Source organism: Vipera berus (genome assembly GCF_964194415.1).
Source record: "Vipera berus genome assembly, chromosome: 2".
Taxonomy (NCBI): Eukaryota; Metazoa; Chordata; class Lepidosauria; order Squamata; family Viperidae; genus Vipera; species Vipera berus.
This window is the reverse complement of record NC_138203.1, coordinates 150,290,629-150,314,512: the sequence shown is the minus strand read 5'-3', so window position 1 is coordinate 150,314,512 and position 23,884 is coordinate 150,290,629. Positions and strand designations below refer to the sequence as shown.

At 44.0% G+C, this 23,884-nt stretch overlaps 1 protein-coding gene across 11 annotated transcripts in view; it reads left to right on the top strand.

The window, feature by feature from the left end:
• The window catches only part of LARP4 (La ribonucleoprotein 4), a 43,014-nt gene extending 34,178 nt beyond the window's left edge, over positions 1 to 8,836 (top strand). For all 11 annotated transcript variants that reach the window (XM_081316651.1, XM_081316649.1, XM_081316646.1 and 8 more), the window contains 4 exons: positions 893 to 1,051; positions 2,643 to 2,761; positions 3,197 to 3,365; positions 4,140 to 8,836. In XM_081316651.1, coding sequence (XP_081172777.1) covers positions 893 to 1,051; positions 2,643 to 2,761; positions 3,197 to 3,365; positions 4,140 to 4,481 — 789 coding nt within the window. In that variant the 3' untranslated portion in view covers positions 4,482 to 8,836. The remainder of the gene's footprint in view (positions 1 to 892; positions 1,052 to 2,642; positions 2,762 to 3,196; positions 3,366 to 4,139) is intronic.
• The last annotated feature ends 15,048 nt before the right edge of the window (positions 8,837 to 23,884 follow it).

The window sequence follows — 23,884 nt, the reverse complement described above, 5'->3', positions numbered from 1 at the left end:
AAGAATCAGGTATACATATAGTCCTTGACTTACAGCCACAACTGAAACCAGAACTTCCATCACTAAGTGATGCGATCATTAAGTGAGTTGCACTAAATGTAACCACCTTTTCCCCCCATGATCATTAAGCAAATTCGGCTTCTCCATTGTTTTTGCTTGTTAGCGAACCCTGGTTAGGTCACAAATGGTGACCATATGACTCCGGGATGTTGCAACCATCATAAATGCTGGTTGCCAACCACCTGAATGTTGATGATGTGACTGCAGGAATGCTGTGATGGTCATAACAGCTCCTTCCAATCTAGCTGGAGATGCCGTCACAAGGAGGCCTCAAAGAAAGCCAGGTCTCAAGCTATGTAGGACTTCAGAGGGGATCATCGGCACCTTGAATTATACTCGCCTGGAAGCAAACTGGCAAATGGTGCAGTTGGAATATTTGTGTTATATATCAATATTGGGTTGTCCTGGTAAATACAAGAGTGGTTTCATTTTGTACTAATTGTAGGTTCCACAGCCCCATGTAGAGTGCGTTATAGTAATCCAGTTTTAAGTACCAAGGCCACGAGTGACTAGTCAGCATTGTCTATTCTAAGGTTGGCATCTGTGCATCACCAAAACTGGGCAAAGGCCTTCCTGACCACAGCTTTGACTTGCTCCACTAAGAGTGCATACCTTGTTGGAATAACAGCTGTTTCTGGGAAACACAATCTCATCTAGAGCTATAGCAAATAATCTCTAGAGTCACTCAGTTTTTGAATCTTCATCCATTCCAGAATTGCCAATGCTAAATTGCCTCCTAATATTGGAATTGGATACAAATGTCTAATGGCATTCTCTGGGTTTTGCAAATGAGATTAATGAGAATAATAGATATGCTACTTCTCTTTTTTAGCGCCCTCAGGCTTCAATTGAAACCAAGACTTTGACGCCAAAGTTTGACTTGCTAGCCTCAAATTTCCCTCCGTTGCCGGGCAGCATGATTAAAACACAAGGAGATCCTGTTCTGGAGAATAGGATGTCAGATATAGTTAAAGGAATAAGCAAAGAAAAGGTACTTGTATTTTTTTTCATATTCTCTCTCTCAATTTTAATCTTGCATGTCATTATTGTTTTATCCTTATATTATTTGGCAATGTTAAACATGCTTAATTCATCCCTACTACATTTGCTTGAACTCAAACAATAAATTTTATTTTATTTCTATTCTTATATACACTGATTATGTGGCTATAATGAATAAAAAACCCCATAGGAACAAAAGCAAAGCTGATAGCTTTTGCAAAAGTTGCTTTTTGCTTAGATTATATATAAATATATATACTGTGAAATTCAAGAAATTAAAGCCTTAGTACATTCTGGGCTTGCCACCAGTACAGTGTAGGAAAAAGAAATTTTATTCTAAGGTGCTCTTTTCACATCCAACAAAAAACGTTGAAAAACTTGGCTTACACTTCTTCAGCCACACACTACTACCCAAAAACAAGTAACAGTAATGATCTCATTTGGGATCTGCAACTTTGTTGCTAAGTGACATGGTTGTAATTAAAACATCTCATAACTGCACATAAATGTGTCTGCTCTGCTGCATTTCTTAAGTAAATTACCTGCCGGTCTTGAACATAACAAGATATGAGCGTGACTTGCCAACTCCTGGCTTTCTCATTGACTTAGCTTGTGAGAGACTGGCTATGAAGCTTGCAAATGATGATCTTGTGGCTGCAGGAGACTGCAACACTGCTGCCTTTTTATCAAGGCCACTTTGTGCCATTCTCTAAGTCAGGGGTGTCAAACTGCTGACCTGCGGACGGGATGCGTCATGCGGGAGCCGTGCCCACCCCATTGCCGGCAATGGCAAAATCGTCCCGATGCGTTGCGCGACATCACATGACGTCGCAAATTTGACATGTCTGCTAAGTGGACACCATTCCTCCTGTGTTTCAGAAGCCTTTCTCCAAAACATGAAGGTTGGAGATGAGGCTTTCAAAACACCACAAGAACAGGCTCCATTCTTGCAGATTCTATCCTAGTGCTGGAGGCTGTGTTGGTCTGAATAGGAGGAAACCAGCTCTGATATAGCTTATCAAGACTGAGTGGCTATGAATATTAGAGGCCTGCCTGCCTGTCTGTCTATAATTTACTGGCTGCCCATCTTACCATAGGGTAACTCTTGGCAACTTACATAAACTCTAAAACATGAAAAGTTAAAAATAAACATTAAAACCAAAAACACTTGGAGAGAGTGGGGGTGGGGAAGGTGGGAATTGTTATTATTCAGTCAACCAACAGCAGAGAAGGCCCTCCTCATTCCCCCAATCCCATTGCTTTCTATCTTCAATCTTAGATGAAGCTGCACTAGGCCTTATGATAGGTTTGATGGAACCCCTTGTCCTTTTTTAATGTTTTTGGATTGAGCCTTGTTCATATTTGTGATTTATTCCTCCCTCTTCGTTATTGCACTGCCCACTTTGATCCTTGCTACTCTGGCAATCAATAAGTTCTCTGTCCTTGATCTCAGTGCTGTGAGGGAGCTTTTAGCCTATATGATATCTAATTTTTCTTTTCTGTAATAATAAATCACACAGGTTTAGTCTTAACCTGTACTTTTACAAATATTCTTCCCCCCCCCCTTTTGCTCTATTTAGGAAAACAAAGATTTGACAGTTAGTTGTCTAACATCCACTCAGGAAGAGCAGGGCCAAAGTGTTGTTCAGTCTGTCACGAATGCCAGTTCTCCCTATGGGATTGATGTTCCTGGATTAAGGTATGGAGATTGATCTTACAATTACAAGTATTACCATTAATTATTTTGTATGGCAAGAGAAGCACAAATACATTTTTGTATGTTTTATTTCTAAGACCAGCAAAATTGGTAACAGTTTTTTTTTCTCCTAACATACACCCCAAACGTAAAATACTATACAAGTTTGGTTCCTTTTGAAAAATGTTGATTAAGGTAGCTGTTTTAATCAACCAACATCGAAAACATGAAATGAGAAGTCATAGTTGCTTTTATTTCCAAAAGGAAAATTAATCTGTTTGAAAGTGTCTGTGTGCTTCAAAACAATTATTTCCAAAACAGAAAATTAGCCTGTTAGAAAATGTCTCTGTGCTTCAAAACAATTCATTTAAGATTTTTGTAAAAAAAAAAATTTTGAATCTGCAAGATGTCACACAATTCTGTTAATGGATTTTCTAGTGCCACTCAGCAAGAGAAGAAACTAGAAGAGGTTCATGTACACAAGGAGGCTGCAAGTCAGACTTCTCCACCTTCATCTGTATGCCCCCCCAGTACTGTAAAATCACCAAGGACAAATACCACTTCATCCACAACCAATGCAAACACAATGCCTGTTGTAATGATACAGGTAAGGTACTTGCTTTCAGTCATTTTTGGATTGTTTTAGTAAACCACCTTCCAGATATAATAGAGGTACACAATTTAACCTTTAAAAAAACCCTGAAATAAAAATATCAGACTCATTTGTATGAAAGTGGAGAAGAACAAATACAGCTAGTCCTGACTGTAATGGAGTCCTGACGGTTGTTAAGCAAGGTGTCCACATGCTTTCCTTGCTTAATGATCACCATCCCATCTCTCCCAAATCATTAAGTGGAGAACAGGGAGCCTTAGGGGTGGGCAAAGCCCTTGAAAGCCTATCCTAGACCCGCCTGCCCTAAGCTTTTCAAGGTCCCCTCCACCCTGAGGCATCCTATGCTCTTCTACCCATCCCTCGGCCTACTTTCCTACCTCACTGGGTACTCCATGCTGTAGAGCAAGGATTCTTGCAGAAGATCTACACTAAAAGGTAAAGGACCAGCTGATGGGGCTGGGGAGGAGAGTGTGGGAGTCAGTGGGTTGAGGAAGCAAGCAGGCCAGGATGAAGAGGAAGATTAGGCTACACTTCCTACAGTCGGTCACAAGTGAATCCGCCTGAATGTTGTTCACATGACTGCAGGGTTGCTGCGGAAACTATAACTTCAAAATTAGGTTCTAAGTAGCTTTTTCAGGATCCGTCATAACTTCAAACAGTTGCTAAGCAACTAGTTGTAAATTAAGGACTACCTGTATGTACAATTGCTAAATATAGCTTTAATTTTAAATTATCACTAGCATACTAAAGCCTTTTTCTTTCGGTAAGGAACCCCGGAAGCTCAGTTATGCTGAGGTCTGTCAGAAACCTCCAAAAGAAGTACCTTCTCTTCCTGCTCAGCCACTTAGGGAGCTGCGTTCTAATGTAACCTCTCCTGCCAAAACAGAAGAAAATGGCACCCATGAGAAGGCTGGAGAGAAGGCACATGAAAAGTCTGAAGGACGGATGAATGACTTGGCTGTTTTCAGAGGCAATGGGCCTCCCAAAGGAGCTGCAGGAAAAATCAGGGAACAGAGGCGCCAATGTGGACGTAGGTCTTCTCCTCAGGGAGCGCCTCGGCGAGTTGGCAAGGAACAGTATATGCCACCGCGATCACCAAAGGAAAATTGATCAAACTTTTTATTTAATCAGAACTGTGAATTAAGGAGCAGTAGAGGAGAAACTGGCCAGCTCAGAGAAATATAAATATAAGAAAGTCGACAGTAAATTCAAGAGCACAGGGTTTGCAATGTGAGAGAGCTTAAAGGGATCCCAATATTCATCTCGAAGTGATACAAAATGCTGGAGAAATAGAATCAATATAAATATGATAAAGATTATAATTTTTGTAACTTTCTGTTTTTAATTTCCTGTTTGAATTAGATTTTTGCATTAAGAACTAGCTTATTAAAGATGAGGAACAAATACACATATTAGCATGTTTCTTACTTGAAGAGGGGGCAAATATTTTTTTTGGAAAAAACTGTAAAAGTTATAAATTACTTCTAAAAATCTATTTAAGGTATGGCTTGTAAGATGACATGTATGCCATTAATGGCCTTGCATTACAATTCAGCCCCAAAACTAACATGCTTGGTCAGTATGAATGAGTGTAGTCATATTACCTGTTATGTCATGATTTTGTCACTGATGATAATTGATTGTACTACTGTAGAATTTTGTGTTTTGGAAATAATAGTCTTTGACTTAACTAATTTTGGTCAGCTTTTAAAACTGATTTTATTCTGGAGTATGCAAACAGCAAGATTAGTAAACAAGAAATAGTGGGTAAGATTTTAATTTGTTCCAGTATTTTTTCTAATTAGGGATAGCATTGTTTTATTTTTTCCTCTGCTTCAATATTTTTTCTTATCCTTTAGTACAGAATTAAGCACATCTAGCTGGAATGTAGTTATTCTGACACTAATGCAGAACTAAAAATAGGGAATGTGAAACTGCATAGTAAACATTACATTGGTGCATTGAATTGAGATTTTCAGCTCTTTAATATTCTCAATTCTCTGGAACGGGTGTCAAACTGGCGGCTTGCGGGTCGGATGCGCAGGCCACACTCACCCTGGCTCCACAAAAGCAAAAGAGTCACATCATGTTATGCAACCAAGTTTGACACCCATAGTCTAGAAAGAGGCAAGACAATTTTGGGGGGGTCTGGCTTCACTTTAACAAATAGAGGGGCCTTGCTGGGGCCATACTTTGATATATTGAAAACACTTTTTCTGCTTGAAGGAATTTCAAACTATACCAGAAATCAGGTTTTATTTAATGGGGAGACTAAAAACGGATTCTTAAGTTTCCTTGTTTGATAGAGCTGATAACTGAAAATTAACTTACTTTGGAGAATATTGGCAAGAATATTAGGATAGATTTATGTTAATTAGAATAACCTTGTGCAACAAGCAGTGTGGTTTACAAGCTGGTAATTATAGAACTTAAGAACTAGGACAATTACAACAGGTTAATCTTGCAAAATCAGCATGCTAGAGTTCAAAGTTCTGTATTAAAGTGTTAGGGGAAAGTATATTGGATTCTTTAGTTGGTAGCAAAATATACAGATTTAAAGACATTAGTTGTAAACACTGGAAAACTCAGTTGTGAGATACCACCATGCATTTTTAGATTGTGTATGTTAGTGATAACTTTAAAATGTCAGTGGCAGATAAATAATTAACTGTGAAAATGGTAATCTTCTGATTTTTCTAAGTTTCAGCAGTTTCTTATTCTGTAGGCATTCTCTATCAATAGCTTTGTCATTTCTAACTTATTCAGCTTGGCAATCACTTTTTTTATTAGATTGAGAAGTATAAATGTACTTAGGCAGTTGATATTCTTTTTCTATGCATGTTATTAACCATTTCTCAATTTGAATAACTGCTGGCCTTGGCAGTTTTTACATTAAAGCAAATAATTGATCACATCTCTTAAGTACAAACCCACTTTGGTTTATTCATAATGCTATTTTTGCTGGATATGACACAAAAGATGAAGTACTTAAAATGTTAGGAATTCTGAAAAATGTATAAATACTTCATTTTAAAAGACCCATAATTCTGATTATTGCACTTGAAATGGAAAAAAGGTTGAAGTGCTATACTGTAGTTGTTTTTAGGATAGATAAAGCACTGTGTCATTGCAAACTAAAGATGGATTTGAATTAACAGTTGCTAGGAGTTATTTAAAAAATGCTTCCTCTTCAAGAAGAATGCAATTCTGTGGGAAGATGCTACTTTAAAAGTTACTTGGCAATGCAAGGATGTGAAATCTAACTGTTTGGAATGGAATCTAGTATTCAAAGACAGATCAAGAAAATGTAATTCTTTTCATTTACTGGATATTGAAGCAAATATAGCTCACATTTTCTTGTGAGGGAAAAAATTGATTGAGGGAAAGGATGTGTTGTACATCCTGAAGCTTATGTCTGTGCATGTGTGCTTTCCCCACACAAGTGGCTCTTGTGCAATGTATGTGTAAAGTGTGTAAAAGCAGCTTTTCCAATGTCAGATTAATACCTTGGAGGGATTTACTAAAACTGAAGTGTTTGATGAGCGTTTTCTCAGTTAACATCTACTTCATTCTCCTCCAATATCCCTTTCTATTTTGTTACCATAAATACCTAAATCTGTAAAGTTAGATAGAATGACGAAGTAAAAAAAAAGAACCATATGCTATATGCTGTTAACTTGCAATTACATTTGAATGACAAAGGTATCTGGGCTAATCATTATTCTTCATTCTCAAAGAGTGTATTGGATTTTCATCAGTCTTCCCATATTACTTTAGAAATGAGACACCATAGGTTTTTAGATTCAATGTCAGGGCAATTTTACTATCTTGCTGTAAGGATGTGCAATATTGGTAGTGTTTGTTTTCTGCATAGCTGTGCATTAAATGTAAATGAGCTAATCAACATCGTTAAAACTGAAAGTTGATATATTGACCAACTTGTAAATCATTATCCTCTTGTCTCAGCAATGGTTGAATGTAAATGACATTGCCGGTATGATTTATATTGGTAAATGTAATAAAAAGAGCATTTTCATTGTAAATATTGGAGCAACAGAGATGTAGCTGATGTTTGCATTTCATAGAGCATCATCAATGCCAAAACTATCAACTAAGAGAACAGTTGTATTTCCCTTTTAATAGGTTATCATTGGACGTACATGCCTTTTACCCTTAAACCTTTGATGAAATATAATAATATGCAAGATGATAAAAGATCACAATGACCTTTGTTTCCTGAACTTATGAAAGGAGATCTTCATTAGCAGGAAATTTTGAGTTTTTTTATACATTCTGTATCTTTAGTTTTAGTCAGTAATTCTGAGCCAAGGTATTGTACTTCTCTAAAAGGGAAAAGAAGATTCTCTATGTGTGAAACTTGTATTTCTATTTGTTTTCTCTTCTTTCTTTTTTCTTTCCAAAATAGCTTGGAAAGTTGTGATGCTGTTTTAAGATTAAAATTGAAATCTTATTGACCTGAAGATATGGGAAAATCAGTAGCAATTAAGTGACTTAAGCAATGCTTTACTATAATTTAAATAGCTATGGCCTTATTACTTCGTCAGTATCAGCTAAATGTCTGAATATATCCACTATTTTTATTGTCATCGAGTGAACATTCACTTCGGTAAAAATTCCTGCTACATGTGTACAGATTATTTTAAATTTATAAAATGCAACATTATATACTGATAAAATGCAACAGAAATGCACTTCGGGGTGGGGATTGCTTAAACTTTTGTAAACTGTTGATTACAAGAAATATGCAATAGGTTTTTCTTTTAACTTTTGATATTTTCTTCTGAAACATAAGATCACCATCATTTGTAATGGTCTATCATGCTCTTGTGTGTATGTGAGAGAGAATCTATTATATAGTGTTGGCTTCCTTTAGGATGGTACCTCTGATTCCCCCCGCCCTTTTTTTTTTGTTCTTTGGATGAAGGTTATTTGCATCTTCAGCCCTGGACTCTTGAAGAGATGGGAATGAGTGTATTAATGTAGACTTAAGATTTAGCATAGGAATTAATCAGCCTCTGAACTAACCTGCTAACAACTTCAACACTTCTATTTAATGACTTTTTTAAAAAAAAAATCTTATGGATAAAATTTCCCTCAAAGAAATTTCAAATATAAGTGTTGGTGTGCAAATGGCTTCTGTTTTAATAAAACAAACTAATTAGCTATATTGTTCCCCCCAAAATTTCGACTTCTGTGACACATCCTAGTCTCACTTATCAGAGTGATAGCTTCATATATATCTCAATTATTTGGCTTATCTATTATCAGTTTGGTTTATTCCTGTTGTCAAAGCTGTCTAATCCAAGAAATTGTGTAAAGTAGGTTCATGCTTAATTGTTAAGATTATACATGTATTTGTATTTGTTTTTGACATTGCCAAGGTGCTATGGGAAATTGAAATAACAGTTAGAAGGAAATAATAAAAGCCACCTTAAAAAAACAAACTGTCTGAATGTTATTTGGTGTAATAAAGAAATAGTAAGAGGAAATCTGTTCAAATCTTAACAGAATCAAAACTGGGAGGTGAGGAAACTGAAATTTGTCAATGAAAATAAGATAGACAATTTCTTTTATTTGCATATTGGTTTCCATATGTGAGTTAAAACCTTTTGAAAAGTCAGTCTGTAGTTTAAGACATATTCCATTTAAAAGGTCTGTGGTCTCTCCAGGAATTAACGATATGGAACCCATTAGATAATTTTTCTAGATAAATGCGTGAGTTTTAAATGCCTTCTTTAGCTTTGCTTGCATTAGCCTGCAATCCTAATTGGTAGTAAAGACCATTTTTTGCCATTTTTTCTCGTGGATCATACAGGTGAAACTCGAAAAATTTGAATATCGTGCAAAAGTTCATTTATTTCAGTAATGCAACTTAAAAGGGGAAACTAATATATGAGATAGACTCATTACATGCAAAGCAAGATAGTTCAAGCCGTGATTTGTCATAATTGTGATGATATGGCATACAGCTGATGAAAACCCCAAATCCACAATCTCAGAAAATTAGAATATTGTGAAAAGGTGCAATATTCTAGGCTCAAAGTGTCCCACTCTAATCGGCTAATTAAGCCATAACACCTGCAAAAGGGTTCCTGAGCCTTTAAATGGTCTCTCAGTCTGGTTCAGTAGGAATCACAATCATGGGGAAGACTGCTGACCTGACAGTTGTGCAGAAAACCATCATTGACACCCTCCATAAGGAGGGAAAGCCTCAAAAGGTAATTGCAAAAGAAGTTGGATGTTCCCCAAGTGCTGTATCAAAGCACATTAATAGAAAGTTATGTGGAAGGGAAAAGTGGAAGAAAAAGGTGCACAAGCAGCAGGGATGACCGCAGCCTGGAGAGGATTGTCAGGAAAAGGCCATTCAAAAGTGTTGGGGACTTTCACAAGGAGTGGACTGAGGTTGGAGTCAGTGCATCACGAGTCACCACACACAGACGGATCCTGGACATGGGCTTCAAATGTCGTATTCCTCTTGTCAAGCCGCTCCTGAACAACAAACAACATCAGAAGCGTCTTACCTGGGCTAAAGAAAAACAGACCTGGTCTGTTGCTCAGTGGTCCAAAGTCCTCTTCTGATGAGAGCAACTTTTGCATCTCATTTGGAAACCAAGGACCCAGAGTCTGGAGGAAGAATGGAGAGGCACACACTGCAAGATGCTTGAAGTCCAGTGTGAAGTTTCCACAGTCTGTGTTGATTTGGGCAGCCATGTCATCTGCTGGTGTTGGTCCACTGTGCTTCATTAAATCCAGGGTCAACACAGCCGTCTACCAGGAGATTTTGGAGCACTTCATGCTTCCTTCCACAGACGAGCTTTATGGGGATGCTGACTTCATTTTCCAGCAGGACTTGGCACCTGCCCACACTGCCAAAAGCACCAAAACCTGGTTCAATGACCGTGGGATTACTGTGCTTGATTGGCCAGCAAACTCGCCTGACCTGAACCCGATAGAGAATCTATGGGGCATTGCCAAGAGAAAGATGAGAGACATGAGAACGAACAATGCAGAAGAGCTGAAGGCCGCTATTGAAGCATCCTGGTCTTCCATAACACCTCAGCAGTGCCACAGGCTGATAGCTTCCATGCCACGCCGCATTGAGGCAGTAATTGATGCAAAAGGGGCCCAAACCAAGTACTGAGTACATATGCATGCTTATACTCTTCAGAGGTCTGATATTGTTCTATGTACACTCCTTGTTTTATTGATTGCATGTAATATTCTAATTTTCTGAGATTGTGGATTTGGGGTTTTCATGAGCTGTACGCCATAATCATCACAATTATGACAAATCACGGCTTGAACTATCTTGCTTTGCATGTAATGAGCCTATCTCATATATTAGTTTCCCTTTTTAAGTTGCATTACTGAAATAAATGAACTTTTGCACGATATTCTAATTTTTCGAGTTTCACCTGTAGATTCCACTTGAGGCCAGAAGTGGAAATGGGATTCTACCATTTCTGGAAATAAATAATTTTAAAAAGAGAATGTGTGTTGGGAAGAGATGGCCCAGGGCACATTTGTTCCTTTGTGATGCAGACCTCAGAGCTAGATGATGGGCTTACAAAATGCCCCATTCTGTTATTCTGTTGCAGGAGAAAAATCTAACTTCCATTCAGATGATAATGATCCAGATCCATTGATACACAGTGTGATCTGTGTATTACGGGGATTTCTTTGTTTTTATTTTTCTTCAGGAGAAATACAATTTCCAGAACTCTAATCAGCATATATTAACTCCAAGGTCACCTTCAGATCTACAATCAAGTAAGCAACACCCCAGTCAGGAAACTGCCAAAGAGCCATTAGTAAACAGCCCAACCAAAGAATCCCTAAGACCGCCCTCACCGACCCAGACAGGCAAGACACCAGAATATAAACTTTGAGAGCAAACCGCATTCCTTACTAGCACGGATGTTACCTAGTTACGGTAATGAAACATCTGCAAGAAAACAAGTGAGCTCAAAGAGCACCAATGACCACTCCCAGAACTCTTTCAGATTTATTACTTAAAACAAAATCAAGGGTGATTGACCAAGAGCAGAAAAAAGGAAACATGCAAAGAAATATTACAATTTCTTTGCAACAATGCAGCTTGCTATTGCCTTCTTCCTGGTTGTCCTTATATTTTTTTCAGTTCAGGCCTGGGATTCCCAGCTGGTTTCTTATCCAAGGATTAATGAGGCCTGACCTTCAGCTTCTAAATTCAGATAAAATTGGCTAGATACTGCTGAAAATAAGGCCAAAAGGCCAACCTGGTTTAGGAGTTAAGAATGCATTTAGACAGAATCCTTAACATCTTTAATCTTCCCTAGAACAATAATCATATGGGCAAAAAAAAAGGCTGAGAGATTGTATGGATTTGAAAGTAAAAGGGAGAGTTGTTTTCAAGAAATACTTTAGTTTATAAATAAATTGGAACAAGGCACACAAGAGCAATAAAGGACTAAAGACAGATTTTCTTGAAATTCTTCCTATCCAACCTCTGTAGTTTTAACACACTTTATTGTTCTCAGTAATGAATAAGCTATTCAGCAGAGAACAACCACATTTGGAATACTGCATCCAGTTTTGGTCACCATGATGTAAAAAAGATGTTGAGACACTAGAAAGAGTACAGAGAAGAGCAACAAAGTTAATCAGGGGACTGGAGGCTAAAACATATAGGGAACGGTTGCTGGAATTGGGTATTTCTAGTTTAATGAAAAAAAGGACCAGGGGCTGACATGTTAGCACTATTCCAATATCTCAGGGGTTGCCACAAAGAAGAGGGAGGCAGGCTATTGTCCAAAGCACCTGAAGACAGGACAAGAAGCAATGGATATATGTATCATGATATGGTAAACAAATAAGTTCTTTAATTTTTATTTATATCCCAAAGTTATTATTTTAATAAATATATAATCCCGATAGCGAACACATTCAATAAAGGAGCCCTGGTGGTGCAGTGGTTAGAATCTAGTATTGCAGGCTAAGCCTGTCCACAGCCAGGAGTTCAATCGTCACCGGCTCAAGGTTGACTTGTCCTTCCATCCTTCCAAGGTCAGTAAAATAAGGACCCAGATTGTTGGGGACAATAGGCTGACATTTAAAAAATCACTCATAGTGCTGTAAAGCACTATGAAATGGTATATGAGTGCTGTTGCTATTAAGATACTCCTATTTTGTTTCAGTTTTCTCCTGCCAAAGACAAATACCATCATTTTAAGCAGAGCAACTGATAGACAAAAGGACAGGCAACCCATCTTAAGTAAAGGTGTTCTGGACTACCACATTTGTATGACCAGACTAATTACATTTGAGAGCTTGAATGATCTTCTGGAAGTCCCTTTGGAAGTTCCTCTCTTTGAACAGTCTTGGAGGATAGAAATAGTGCCCAAGGATTAGAGGACAACAAATGATATTTCTACCTTCACAAAGGGAGAAAAAGAGAACCAAGACTATAGACTCATCAGTCTGACATCAATGCCATACAACACTCTTGAACAGATGATTAAGCATGGATCTGTGAGTATTTATAATTGACTGCATGACTTTGCAGGAGCTACCATGAGTTTATCAAGAATAAGTCACTGTGACAAAGTGACCAGCTTGTTACCAAGTTAACCAAGGGAATGCAACAAGGATAGTGTAATTCAACTTTAGCAACCATCAATGATGTTACCCATGAGATTCTAATATACACAATGACAACATGTGCACTAAGTTATGCTACCATTGGATGCGGGCTTGGGTGAGCAATCATACCCAATTAATATGTCAGTTCCAAATCAAGCTGGACAGTGTTGAGAAGTATATTGCAGGGTTGTACTCTACATCCTATACTGTTTGAGATATTTATAAATGACTTTTATAAATATGGACAGCTGGGAAAAAGGGCTGTGGAGTGCCAAGTATTAAAAGGAGGGGGGGGAATGAGTGGGAGGAGTTGAAATATCCTTGTGTTTGTAAGTGTGGGTGGGCTACCAAGCACTTAAACTTTGTTCACATGACTATGAGGCTATAACTTTGGGGATCAATTATAGATCCTTTTGTTCAGTGCTGTTATAAACAGTCATTGAATGAAGGGTCAGTAAGCAAGGACTAGCTGTATACTTATAATTTACATCTATGGTTAACAAAGTCACAGTTACAGAAAGCAAAATAAAAACAAAAAAAATTTGCAGAGAATTCAGACATTCCAACATCTTGTACTAGTTTAACTTTGCTATGACATATTTATGTCATTCAATTACATTTTTGCACAAATGCAATACTGAGCTTCTTTTTAAAGCTTACACTTTTACACTGTTTTCCTCTGATGAAATATACCATTTCTCCATTTTGCACACACAAAGATTAACAGTGTATAAAATTCCAACTAACTGTACATGCTCTAGCCTCAATTTTGCACATGCTAATAACGAGTTAATTAAGTTTTGAGTAATTTGATACACAGCCTGGTATCAAATTACAATTCACACTTGCACTATTCACCTACCTATATCACATCTGCAGATGACCCAAAGATGAATAGGATAGCAAACATTTTAAAAGTCAGAATCAGGATTCAGCATGGTCTGGATAAGCTGGAATGATGATTCTTCCAGCAAGGATTTCAATGTACAACTCTACATTAAAGCAGGGGGGAAAACAAAGGCATGAATATAAAATTGGGGTAGTGAGACAAAACCTATTAGGAAGCAAAGGCTTGTGAAAAGGATCTGGATGCCTTGAACCAACACACTTCAAAATATGATGCAGCTCAAAACCCCAAATGTATCAAGCAAAATGTAGTGTCACAATTAAGAGAAGTAATTGTTCCACTATGCATTTGTCAGACCAATCCAAAAATATTTCATCCATTTCTGAGCACCACATTTTCAGATAGACATTGGCAAATTAGCACCTTCCATTAGAAAGCAATCAAAATGATAAAGGCCTGAAAGAAGAAAGAATATTTGGTGGCATTGGGAATTTTTAGCTGGGAAAAGAGAATGGTGTCGTGGCGAAGGGGCTTGCGTAATTCAATGAAGCTATGAGCTATGCCGTGCAGGGCCACTCAAGACGGAAAGGTCATAGCAGAGAGTTCTGACAAAACGTGATCCACTGGAGAAGGAAATGGCAACCTACTCCAGTATCTTTGCCATGAAAACCCTATGGACAGTTCCAAAAGGCAAAGCGATATGACGCTGGAAGATGAGCCCCTCAGGTCGGAAGGCGTCCAATATGCTACTGGGGAAGAGCAGAGGGCTAGTACTAGTAGCGCCAGAAAGAATGAAGCGACTGGGCCAAAGCCGAAAGGACGCTCAGCTGTGGATGTGTCTGGTGGTGAAAGGAAAGTCCGATGCTGTAAAGATTTTTTCTCCATAGGAACCTGGAACGTAAGATCCATGAATCAAGGAAAGCTGGACGTGGTCAAACAAGAGATAACAAGACTGAACATAGACATCTTAGATATCAGCGAGCTAAAATGGAAAGGAATGGATGAATTTAATTCAGATGACCATCAGGTATACTACTGCGGGCAAGAATCCCTCAGAAGAAATGGAGTAGCCTTCATAGTCAATAAAACAGTAGGAAAAGCAATACTGGGATATAATCCTCAAAATGACAGAATGATCTCAGTTCGAATCCAAGGCAATATCACAGTAGTCCAAGTCTATGCCCCAACCACCAGTGCTAAAGAGGATGAAATTGACCGGTTCTATGAAGCCCTACAGCACCTTATAAAACTAACACCAAAAAATGATGTCCTTATCATCATGGGGGATTGGAATGCTAAAGTAGGAAGCCAAAAGATAACCGGAATAACAGGCAAGTTTGGCCTTGGAGTACAAAATGAAGCAGGGCACAGGCTGATAGAATTTTGTCAAGAGAATACGATGGTCATAGCAAACACTCTTTTCCAACAACCCAAGAGACGGCTCTACACATGGACATCACCAGACGGTCAACACAGAAATCAGATTGACTATGTGCTCTGCAGCCAAAGATGGAGAAGCTCTATACAGTCAGTAAAAACAAGACCAGGAGCTGACTGTGGCTCAGACCACGTGCTTCTCGTTGCAAAGTTTAGGCTTAAACTGAAGAAAGTAGGGAAAAGCACTAGGCCACTCAGGTATGAATTAAATCATATCCCTGTTGAATATACAGTACAGGTGACAAATAGATTTAAGGAATTAGATCTGATAGAGTGCCTGAAGAACTATGGACAGAGGTTTGCAACATTGTACAACAGGTAGCAACCAAAACCATCCCAAAGAAAAAGAAATGCAAGAAAACAAAATGGCTGTCTGAGGAAGCTTTGCAAATAGCTGAGGAAAGGAGGGAAGCGAAAGGCAAGGGAGAAAAAGAAAGATACGCTCAACTGAATGCAGAATTCCAGAGAATAGCTAGAAGAGATAGGAATGCCTTCTTAAATGAACAGTGCAAAGAAATAGAAGAAAACAATAGAATAGAGAGGACCAGAGATCTTTTCAAGAAAATTGGAGAGATGAAGGGAACGTTTAATGCAAAAATGGGCATGATAAAGGACCAAAATGGCAGGGACCTAACAGAGGCAGAAGAGATTAAGAAGAGGTGGCAAAATTAAACAGAAGAACTATACAAGAATGAGCTTAACATCCCTGATAATCACAATGAGGTGGCCACTGACCTCGAGCCAGACATCCTAGAATGTGAAGTGAAGTGGGCCTTAGAAAAGCTGAGCAACAACAAAGCTAGTGGAGGTGACAGTATTCCAGCTGAGCTATTCAAAATTTTAAAAGACGATGCATTAAAAGTGCTACACTCAATTTGCCAGCAAATTTGGAAAACTCAACAGTGGCCACAGGATTGGAAAAGATCAGTTTACATTCCAATTCCAAAGAAAGGCAGTGCCAAAGAATGTTCAAACTATCGCACCATTGCACTCATTTCTCACGCTACTAAAGTTATGCTTAAAATCCTACAAGCTAGACTCCAGCAGTATGTGGATCGAGAACTACCAGAAGTACAGGCAGGATTTCGAAGAGGCAGAGGAACTAGAGATCAAATTGCCAACATACTCTGGATCATGGAGAAAGCTAGAGTTCCAGAAAAACATCTACTTCTGCTTCATTGACTATGCTAAAGCCTTTGATTGTGTGGATCATAACAAACTGTGGCAAGTTCTTAAAGAGATGGGAATACTTGTAAGCCGCCCTGAGTCTTCGGAGAAGGGCGGGATATAAATGGAATTAAAATAAATAAAATAAAATCTTATTTGTCTCTTGAGAAACCTATATGTGGGCCAAGAAGCAACAGTGAGAACTGGACACGGAACCACTGATTGGTTCAAAATTGGGAAAGGAGTCCAGCAAGGCTGTATACTGTCGCCCTGCCTATTTAACTTATATGCAGAGCACATCATGAGAAAGGCAGGGCTAGATGAATCAAAAGTTGGAATTAAGATTGCTGTAAGAAATATCAACTACCTAAGATATGCAGAAAAAGGGGCGCGGTGGCTCAGTGGGTTAGGACGCTGAGCCTGTCGATCAGAAGGTCGGCAGTTTGGCGGGTCGAATCCCGAGTGCCGCGTAACAGAGTGAGCACCTGTTACTTGTCCCAGCTTCTGCCAACCTAGCAGTTCGAAAGCATGTAAAAATGCAAGTAGAAAAATAGGGACCACTATGGTGGGAAGGTAACAGCGTTCCGTGCACCTTTGGTGTCTAGTCATGCCGGCCACATGACCACGGAGACGTCCTTGGACAAGCGCTGGCTCTTTGGCTTTGAAACGGAGATGAGCACCGACCCCTAGAGTCGGAAACGACTAGCACACATGTGTGGGGGAGCCTTTACCTTTAAGATATGCAGATAATACCACTCTAATGGCAGAAAGTGAAGAAGAACTAAAGAGCCTCTTGTTGCGAGTGAAGAACGAGAGTGCAAAACTTGGGGTTGAAACTAAACATTAAGAAAACCAAGATCATGGCATCTGGCCCTCTCAATTCCTGGCAAATAGATGGGGAAGAAATGGAGGTAGTGACAGATTTTATTTTCCTGGGCTCCAAGATCACTGTAGATGGGGACTGTAGCCAAGAAATTAAAAGACGCTTGCTCCTCGGGAGGAAAGCCATGGCAAATCTAGACAGCACACTAAAAAGCAGAGACATCACCCTGTCAACAAAAGTGCGTATAGTCAAGGCTATGGTCTTCCCAGTTGCAATGTATGGCAGTGAAAGCTGGACCATAAGAAAGGCTGAGCGCCAAAGAATTGAAGCCTTTGAACTATGGTGCTGGAGAAGACTCCTGCGAGTCCCTTGGACTGCAAGGCGATCAAACCAGTCAGTCCTAGAGATCAACCCTGACTGCTCTTTAGAAGGCCAGATCCTGAAGCTAAAACTCAAATACTTGGGCCACCTAATGAGAAGGAAGGACTCAATGGAGAAGAGCCTAATGCTGGGAAAGATTGAGGGCAATAGAAGAAGGGGACGACAGAGAATGAGGTGGCTGGATGGAGTCACTGAAGCAGTAGGCATGAGCTTAAATGGACTCCAGAAGATGGTAGAGGACAGGAAGGCCTGGAGGAACGTTGTCCATAGGGTCGCGATGGGTCGGACACGACTTCGCAGCTAACAACAGCAAAGCTGAAGAGATGTTATGTGTCAAGCCCTACGGGCTCGACACTACAGGGGGGACCGGGGGAGCACTTCCAACAAGGCCCGCGCAGCACCGAAGGCCCAGCCGCGCCCGCACCCCCCCCAACTGTTCGGCAGGCGAACGCCAGACCCGCCGCCACACTTACAGCTGATCGGCGGCCGGAGGAGATGGCAAGCGGCTGTGCAGGTCCCGCGCCGGCACAAACGGCTAGCCGGCGGCTGGAGAAGACTGCGGGCGGCTGCGGAGGTTCCGCGGCCGCGTCAACAGCTGATCGGCGGCCGGAGGAGATGGCGGACGGGCGCAGAGGGGCCGCGTCGGCACAGACAGCTGATCGGCGGCTGAGGGAGACTGCGAGCGGCTGCGGAGGTTTCACGCCGACGCAAGCAGCTAAGGGGCAGCCGGAGACGTCTACCGGTGCTCACGGTGGTCGCGCAACGCACTCAGCCGAGCGGCAGCTGTGCCCGGACTTTGGGGATCGCCAAGGGGCCTTGGGTGTGGCGCAGGGGGTAGCTGTGGTGGAGGGGAGCACAACCGAGTCTTTAGGAGGGAGTCACGGTGCCGGTAAAGGGAGCTGGGCGTGGGTTATTGGAGTAGGGGGGTGGAGTATTTACGCAGGCCAGGCGGATGCTGGTCTGCGCGGGGGAGGGGTGGGGCCTAAGGGTGGGGCTGCTACCTAGCATGAGATAAAAGGCGCGTTGGAGCGTGTGGCTCTCAACGCTGACTTTATTCATGTTTAGAGATCCTGCTATTAAAGGTACTCTTTCCAGTCATCCGTACTTCGTCGTGGTTTTTCCCGTGTGCTTGTTGATCCGGCGGAGACGAGGAGTTTGACAGTAAGTCAGCGTTCATTTAGCACAGCACTCCTTCTGGTGGGTTCTGAAGTTTGCCTGCTACCATGGCTGAGGGGACCCAGGGTGGTGTGCCTGTGGCAGGAGGGGAGGAGCCAGCTGGGGTTGCTGTGCCCCTTGAGGTGGGGGAATTGGCAGAGGCCCCACCTGTGGTTCGCCCTAAGACCCGGGATCTTGGACCAGCGCCAAAGGGAGCTGAGGCCTCGGAACCAGCTGTCCAGGAGAAGCCTGGGGAATGGTGGCTCAGCCCTGTTTTGAGTCAGCCAGTGGCTGAGCAAAACCAACCGTCCAGAGGGAAGGGGTCCCTCTGGGAGTGGAGAGAGCGTCGTGCCACCGATGAAGGCGGAGAAGAGTGGAGCTACACCACGGCTCCTGGCAGTTACACGATGGATGTCCTGAGGGACCATTTTGGAGAACCTCGGCCGTGGACCCCTAGTGACACCGACCTGGAGACCGGTAGATGGACACAGACTAGGACCGACCCGGAGCGCAGAAGCCAAACCAGGTTCCGTTTGGCGAGTCCCCGCTTCCGGGCCCCGCAGGCCCCTGGCACCCCGCAGGTCCCAGGCCTCCCACCGCCGGGACCGGCGGCTGCTCCTGACTTGGGACCCCCAGGACCTGGTGGAACAAGGTCGGGGGGTGCTGTGCCCGCAGGGGTGCTGGGGTGGCAACAACCAGGGGTTGCACAGAGACTGGGAGGCCCGGCAGGTCCTTGGGGAGGGCCTGCAGTTTGGGGCCCACCACCGCTGCCCGTGACCTTTGACGGCAACCCTGATCGTTTGGCCCTGTTCCTCGGACAAGCCATCCACCATTTGGACCAGTATGGTCCTTTATATACATCCCAGTGGGGGATGGTGATGGCTGTCACTACGGCATTACAAGGGGAAGCAGCGGCTTGGGTGGCGAACCTCTACGGTGACCGTGACCGTGAATTGGGGGACGTCGGCCTTCTCCTCGAAGCTCTGCGTACACGATTCGAGGATGTGACGCGCACTCATCGAGCAGAGGCCGAGATCGTTGGCCTGCGGCAGAATGGCCGTCCAGCTACAGTCTATGTGCAGGACTTTTGTGAAGTGGCCGGCAGGCTCAGTTCCTGGCCAGAGAGGATGCTGGTTCACCAGTTCCGGGCCGGTCTGGATGATTACCTCCTACGGGCTTGTATCGTCCGGGGAATCCCTTCCAGGCTCCAGGAGTGGCTGCGGGTCGCGGTCGAACTAGATGTGGCCCTACGGGGTTGTCAACGCCGTGTGCGGCCCGTAGGAGACCCCCGTCAGGTCCCGCCAAGGTCGCAGGGCCAGGTGCAGAAGCCGTCACCTTCGTCGCTGGGTCCTACCGTCCAGCCCCCGCGGTCCGTTCTGCGTTGTTTCAGGTGCGATCAGCCAGGGCACCGCATGGCCGCCTGCCCAATACCTGCATCCCGGGTGGTCGCGGCAGCAACCCCGGCACGGGGCACAACCCCCGGGCGTTTTGCAGAGCGTTCCCGGGCTTCCCGGCAGGCTGTGGAGTCAACACCAGGAGGAGGTGGCCAGACGGGAGGAGACAGTGCCATTGATGTGGACGTGGAGCTGTACGGGCATGGGGATAGACCAGAGGAGGACCCCATGGTAAGTGCCTCGGTTAGCCCATTTGCAGTCCCGGTTACGTTAACAAACCCCGCCACGGGAGAGGTGGTGGAGGTTAAGGCTTTAATTGATTCGGGCAGCACGAGGTGTCTCATTAGCCGGAAGGTGGTGGCTAAACTGGGTATTAAGGTGGTACGGCTAAGGAATCCAATACGCTTCCAGCAGGTGGATGGGTCTCTTCTGGGGGGGGTGCCTATCACCCATGTCACAGAACTCGTGCGGCTGGATATGGGGGAGCACTGGGAACGGTTACGATTTATCGTGGTGCCCTCTATGACGGAGGAGGTGATTCTGGGGCTAACGTGGCTGGACAGGTGGGGCCCGACCATTTGGTGGGAGGGGGTTGTCGACACCTCCGCCTAGGGATTGGCCCACAGCCCCCTGAACATGGGAAGCTAGGGCTGTCTGGCCCGCTAGGGAAGCCGGAGGAGAGTTGCAGGGCTGGGACAGAAGTACACGTACCGCCAGAGTACGCCGAATACCTCGAGGTGTTCAGTGAGCAAGAATGCGATCTCTTGCCTCCCCACCGACTGACGGACTGCGCGATCGAGCTGGAGCCGGGGGTCAAGCTTCCTAAGCCCCGGATGTATGCCATGACCCCACGGGAGATGACAGAACTCCGGAATTACATCGACAAGAATCTTGCACGGGGGTTCATACAACCAGCTCGCTCGCGGATGGCAGCACCAATTCTTTTTAGGGAGAAGAAAGACGGGGGCCTGCGTCTTTGTGTGGACTACCGGGGGATCAACGCAGTGTGTGTAGAACATTTGTATCCACTGCCCTTAATGAAAGACATGCTGTCCCATCTGGCTAAGGGGAGGGTGTTTACCCGTTTGGACTTACGCGAAGCCTATTATCGGGTACGTATCAAGAGAGGAGACGAGTGGAAAACGGCGTTTAACTGCCCATTGGGCAGCTACCAGTTTCGTGTAATGCCATTCGGACTCCAGGGGACCCCCGCCGTGTTCATGCAACTAATAAATCAAGTTTTGCATGAGCATTTGTACAGGGGGTGCTCGTGTATCTTGACGACATCCTTATATATACGGAGACAATGGACCAACACGTTGCCCTTGTGCGCCAGGTTCTGCGGAAACTCCTAGAAGCACGATTGTACGTGAAATTGTCAAAATGTGAATTTCACGCGTCTCGACTGGACTATTTAGGCTATCGGGTCTCGGCGGCCGGGATTGCAATGGATCCAAAGAAAGTGGAGGCAATACTGCAGTGGCAAGCCCCGGGGACCAGACGACAGCTACAGAGTTTCCTGGGGTTTGCCAATTTTTACTGCCAATTTATACCATCTTTTGCTGCAGTGGCTCTTCCGTTAACAGACTTGCTAAAAACCAAAAAACTGGCGGTGAAGCCGCGGCCAGGGTTGCGTGTAACGTGGACCATAGACTGTCAACGGGCCTTCGAGACCCTAAAAGGTTTGTTCACCCGAGAGCCCATACTTTTGCACCCCGACCCAGCAGCACCATACGTTGTGCAAGTAGATGCTAGCGACATGGCGGTCGGGGCTGTCCTTCTGCAGCACAACAGTAAAGGCGCATTGCAACCTTGTGCTTACGCGTCCAAAAAGCTATCAACCACCGAACGCGCCTGGGCTATCTGGGAAAAGGAGGCCTACGCCGTTCGGTGGGCGTTGGAGACGTGGCGGCATCTCCTAGAGGGGGCAGAAAAGCCCTTTGAAGTATGGACAGACCATAGGAATCTGGAAGCCCTGCAATCCCCACGTAAGTTAGCCCCTAAGCATGTACGGTGGGCCCTGTATTTCAGGCGGGGAAGAATTTCCTGGCGGATGCCCTCTCGCGGCTTCCGCAGTATGACAATCGACGGGAGGAGGTGGTGCAAGCTCTTATCCCTCCCCTCGGCCCAGAGATGGTACAGGCCGTACAGGACAGGGTTGCGGATGATCTGGTACAGCGGCTGAAAAAAGCCCTGGAGGGGGATGGCTGGCTACAGCAGCACCCGCGGCTCCTTACCCGACGGGACGACCTGGCCTGGTATGGGGGTAAGATGTATGTGCCGGAAACCCTGCGAGACACTGTGCTTTATAGATGTCATGATGCCAAGCAGGCCGGACACCTCGGGTTCCTGAAAACTTTGCATCTTGCTAGACGTCAGTTCTGGTGGCCCAGGATGAGGCGGCAGGTCAAGGACTATGTCCAGCGTTGCCGCACTTGTGCTATGGCCAAACCCCAGCCCGGGAAACCAGCAGGGCTGTTACAGACAGTGGCGGACCCCGACCGGCCATGGCAGGACATCGGGATGGATTTCATTGTGGATCTACCAGAGAGCCGGGGGTACACTGTTATCTGGACCATAGTTGATCTGTTTTCCAAACAGGCCCATTTTGTTCCATTGAGGGGCTTACCCTCGGCCCGGCGTCTAGCCTGGCTCTTTATTACCCATGTGTACCGCTTACACGGGGCTCCTAGACGTATTATCTCGGACCGAGGAGTACAGTTTACCGCCAGGTTCTGGCGTGAATTCCTCCAGTTCATCGGGTCATCCCAGGGATTAAGCTCGGGGTATCACCCCTGCACGAACGGTGCGGCTGAACGGGCCAACGCGGCGGTGGAGCAATACCTACGCAGTTACGTCTCGTACCAGCAGGCAGACTGGGCCGACCTACTGGCATTTGCAGAAATCGCCCACAACAACGCTGTGCACAGTAGTACTGGTCTCCCACCGTACACAGTAGTGTCTGGCTACGACTTCCCTCCTGTTCCCGAGTGCGACCAGGGATCGACCTCCCCTTGTCAACCCCAGGAGTGGATGCTACAAGTCAGAAAAGCATGGGCGGCAACCAAGAAGGCTCTGAACAAGCAAGCCAGTGTTGTTAAGGCCCAAGCAGATAAGAAACGCCATCCGTTCTACACCCCAGGGGTTGGGGACTGGGTATACTTGTCCACAAAATACCTGAGGTTACAGATACCTAGCAAGAAACTCGGCCCTAAGTATATAGGCCCCTTTCAAGTCACCCACATCATCAACCCGGTCACGGTGCGCCTCCGGCTGCCCAAATTCCTGGGCAAGGTGCATCCCGTGTTCCATAGCAGCCTGCTAAAACCAGCCCCTGTTCCTGTCGGGGGGGGCCAGTGGGGCCGGGGCCCGTGGGTGACGGACAATATGAGGTACAGGAGATTCTGGACTCCAGGATTCAAAGAGGGCGGCTGCAATACCTAGTGCTTTGGAAGGGGTATCCAATTACTGAGGCATCCTGGGTGGCGGAATCGAACGTTCAGGCCCCTAGACTAGTCAAGGCGTTCCACCAGAGGCACCCTGGTAAACCCTCGGGAGGGAGTCGAAGGGAAACTACTGCTCTCCTTAGTGCATGTATAACCTCTGCGTCTTGCCTTCCAGGAGGAGCCTTGGTAAGAGGGGCCGACTGTCAAGCCCTACGGGCTCG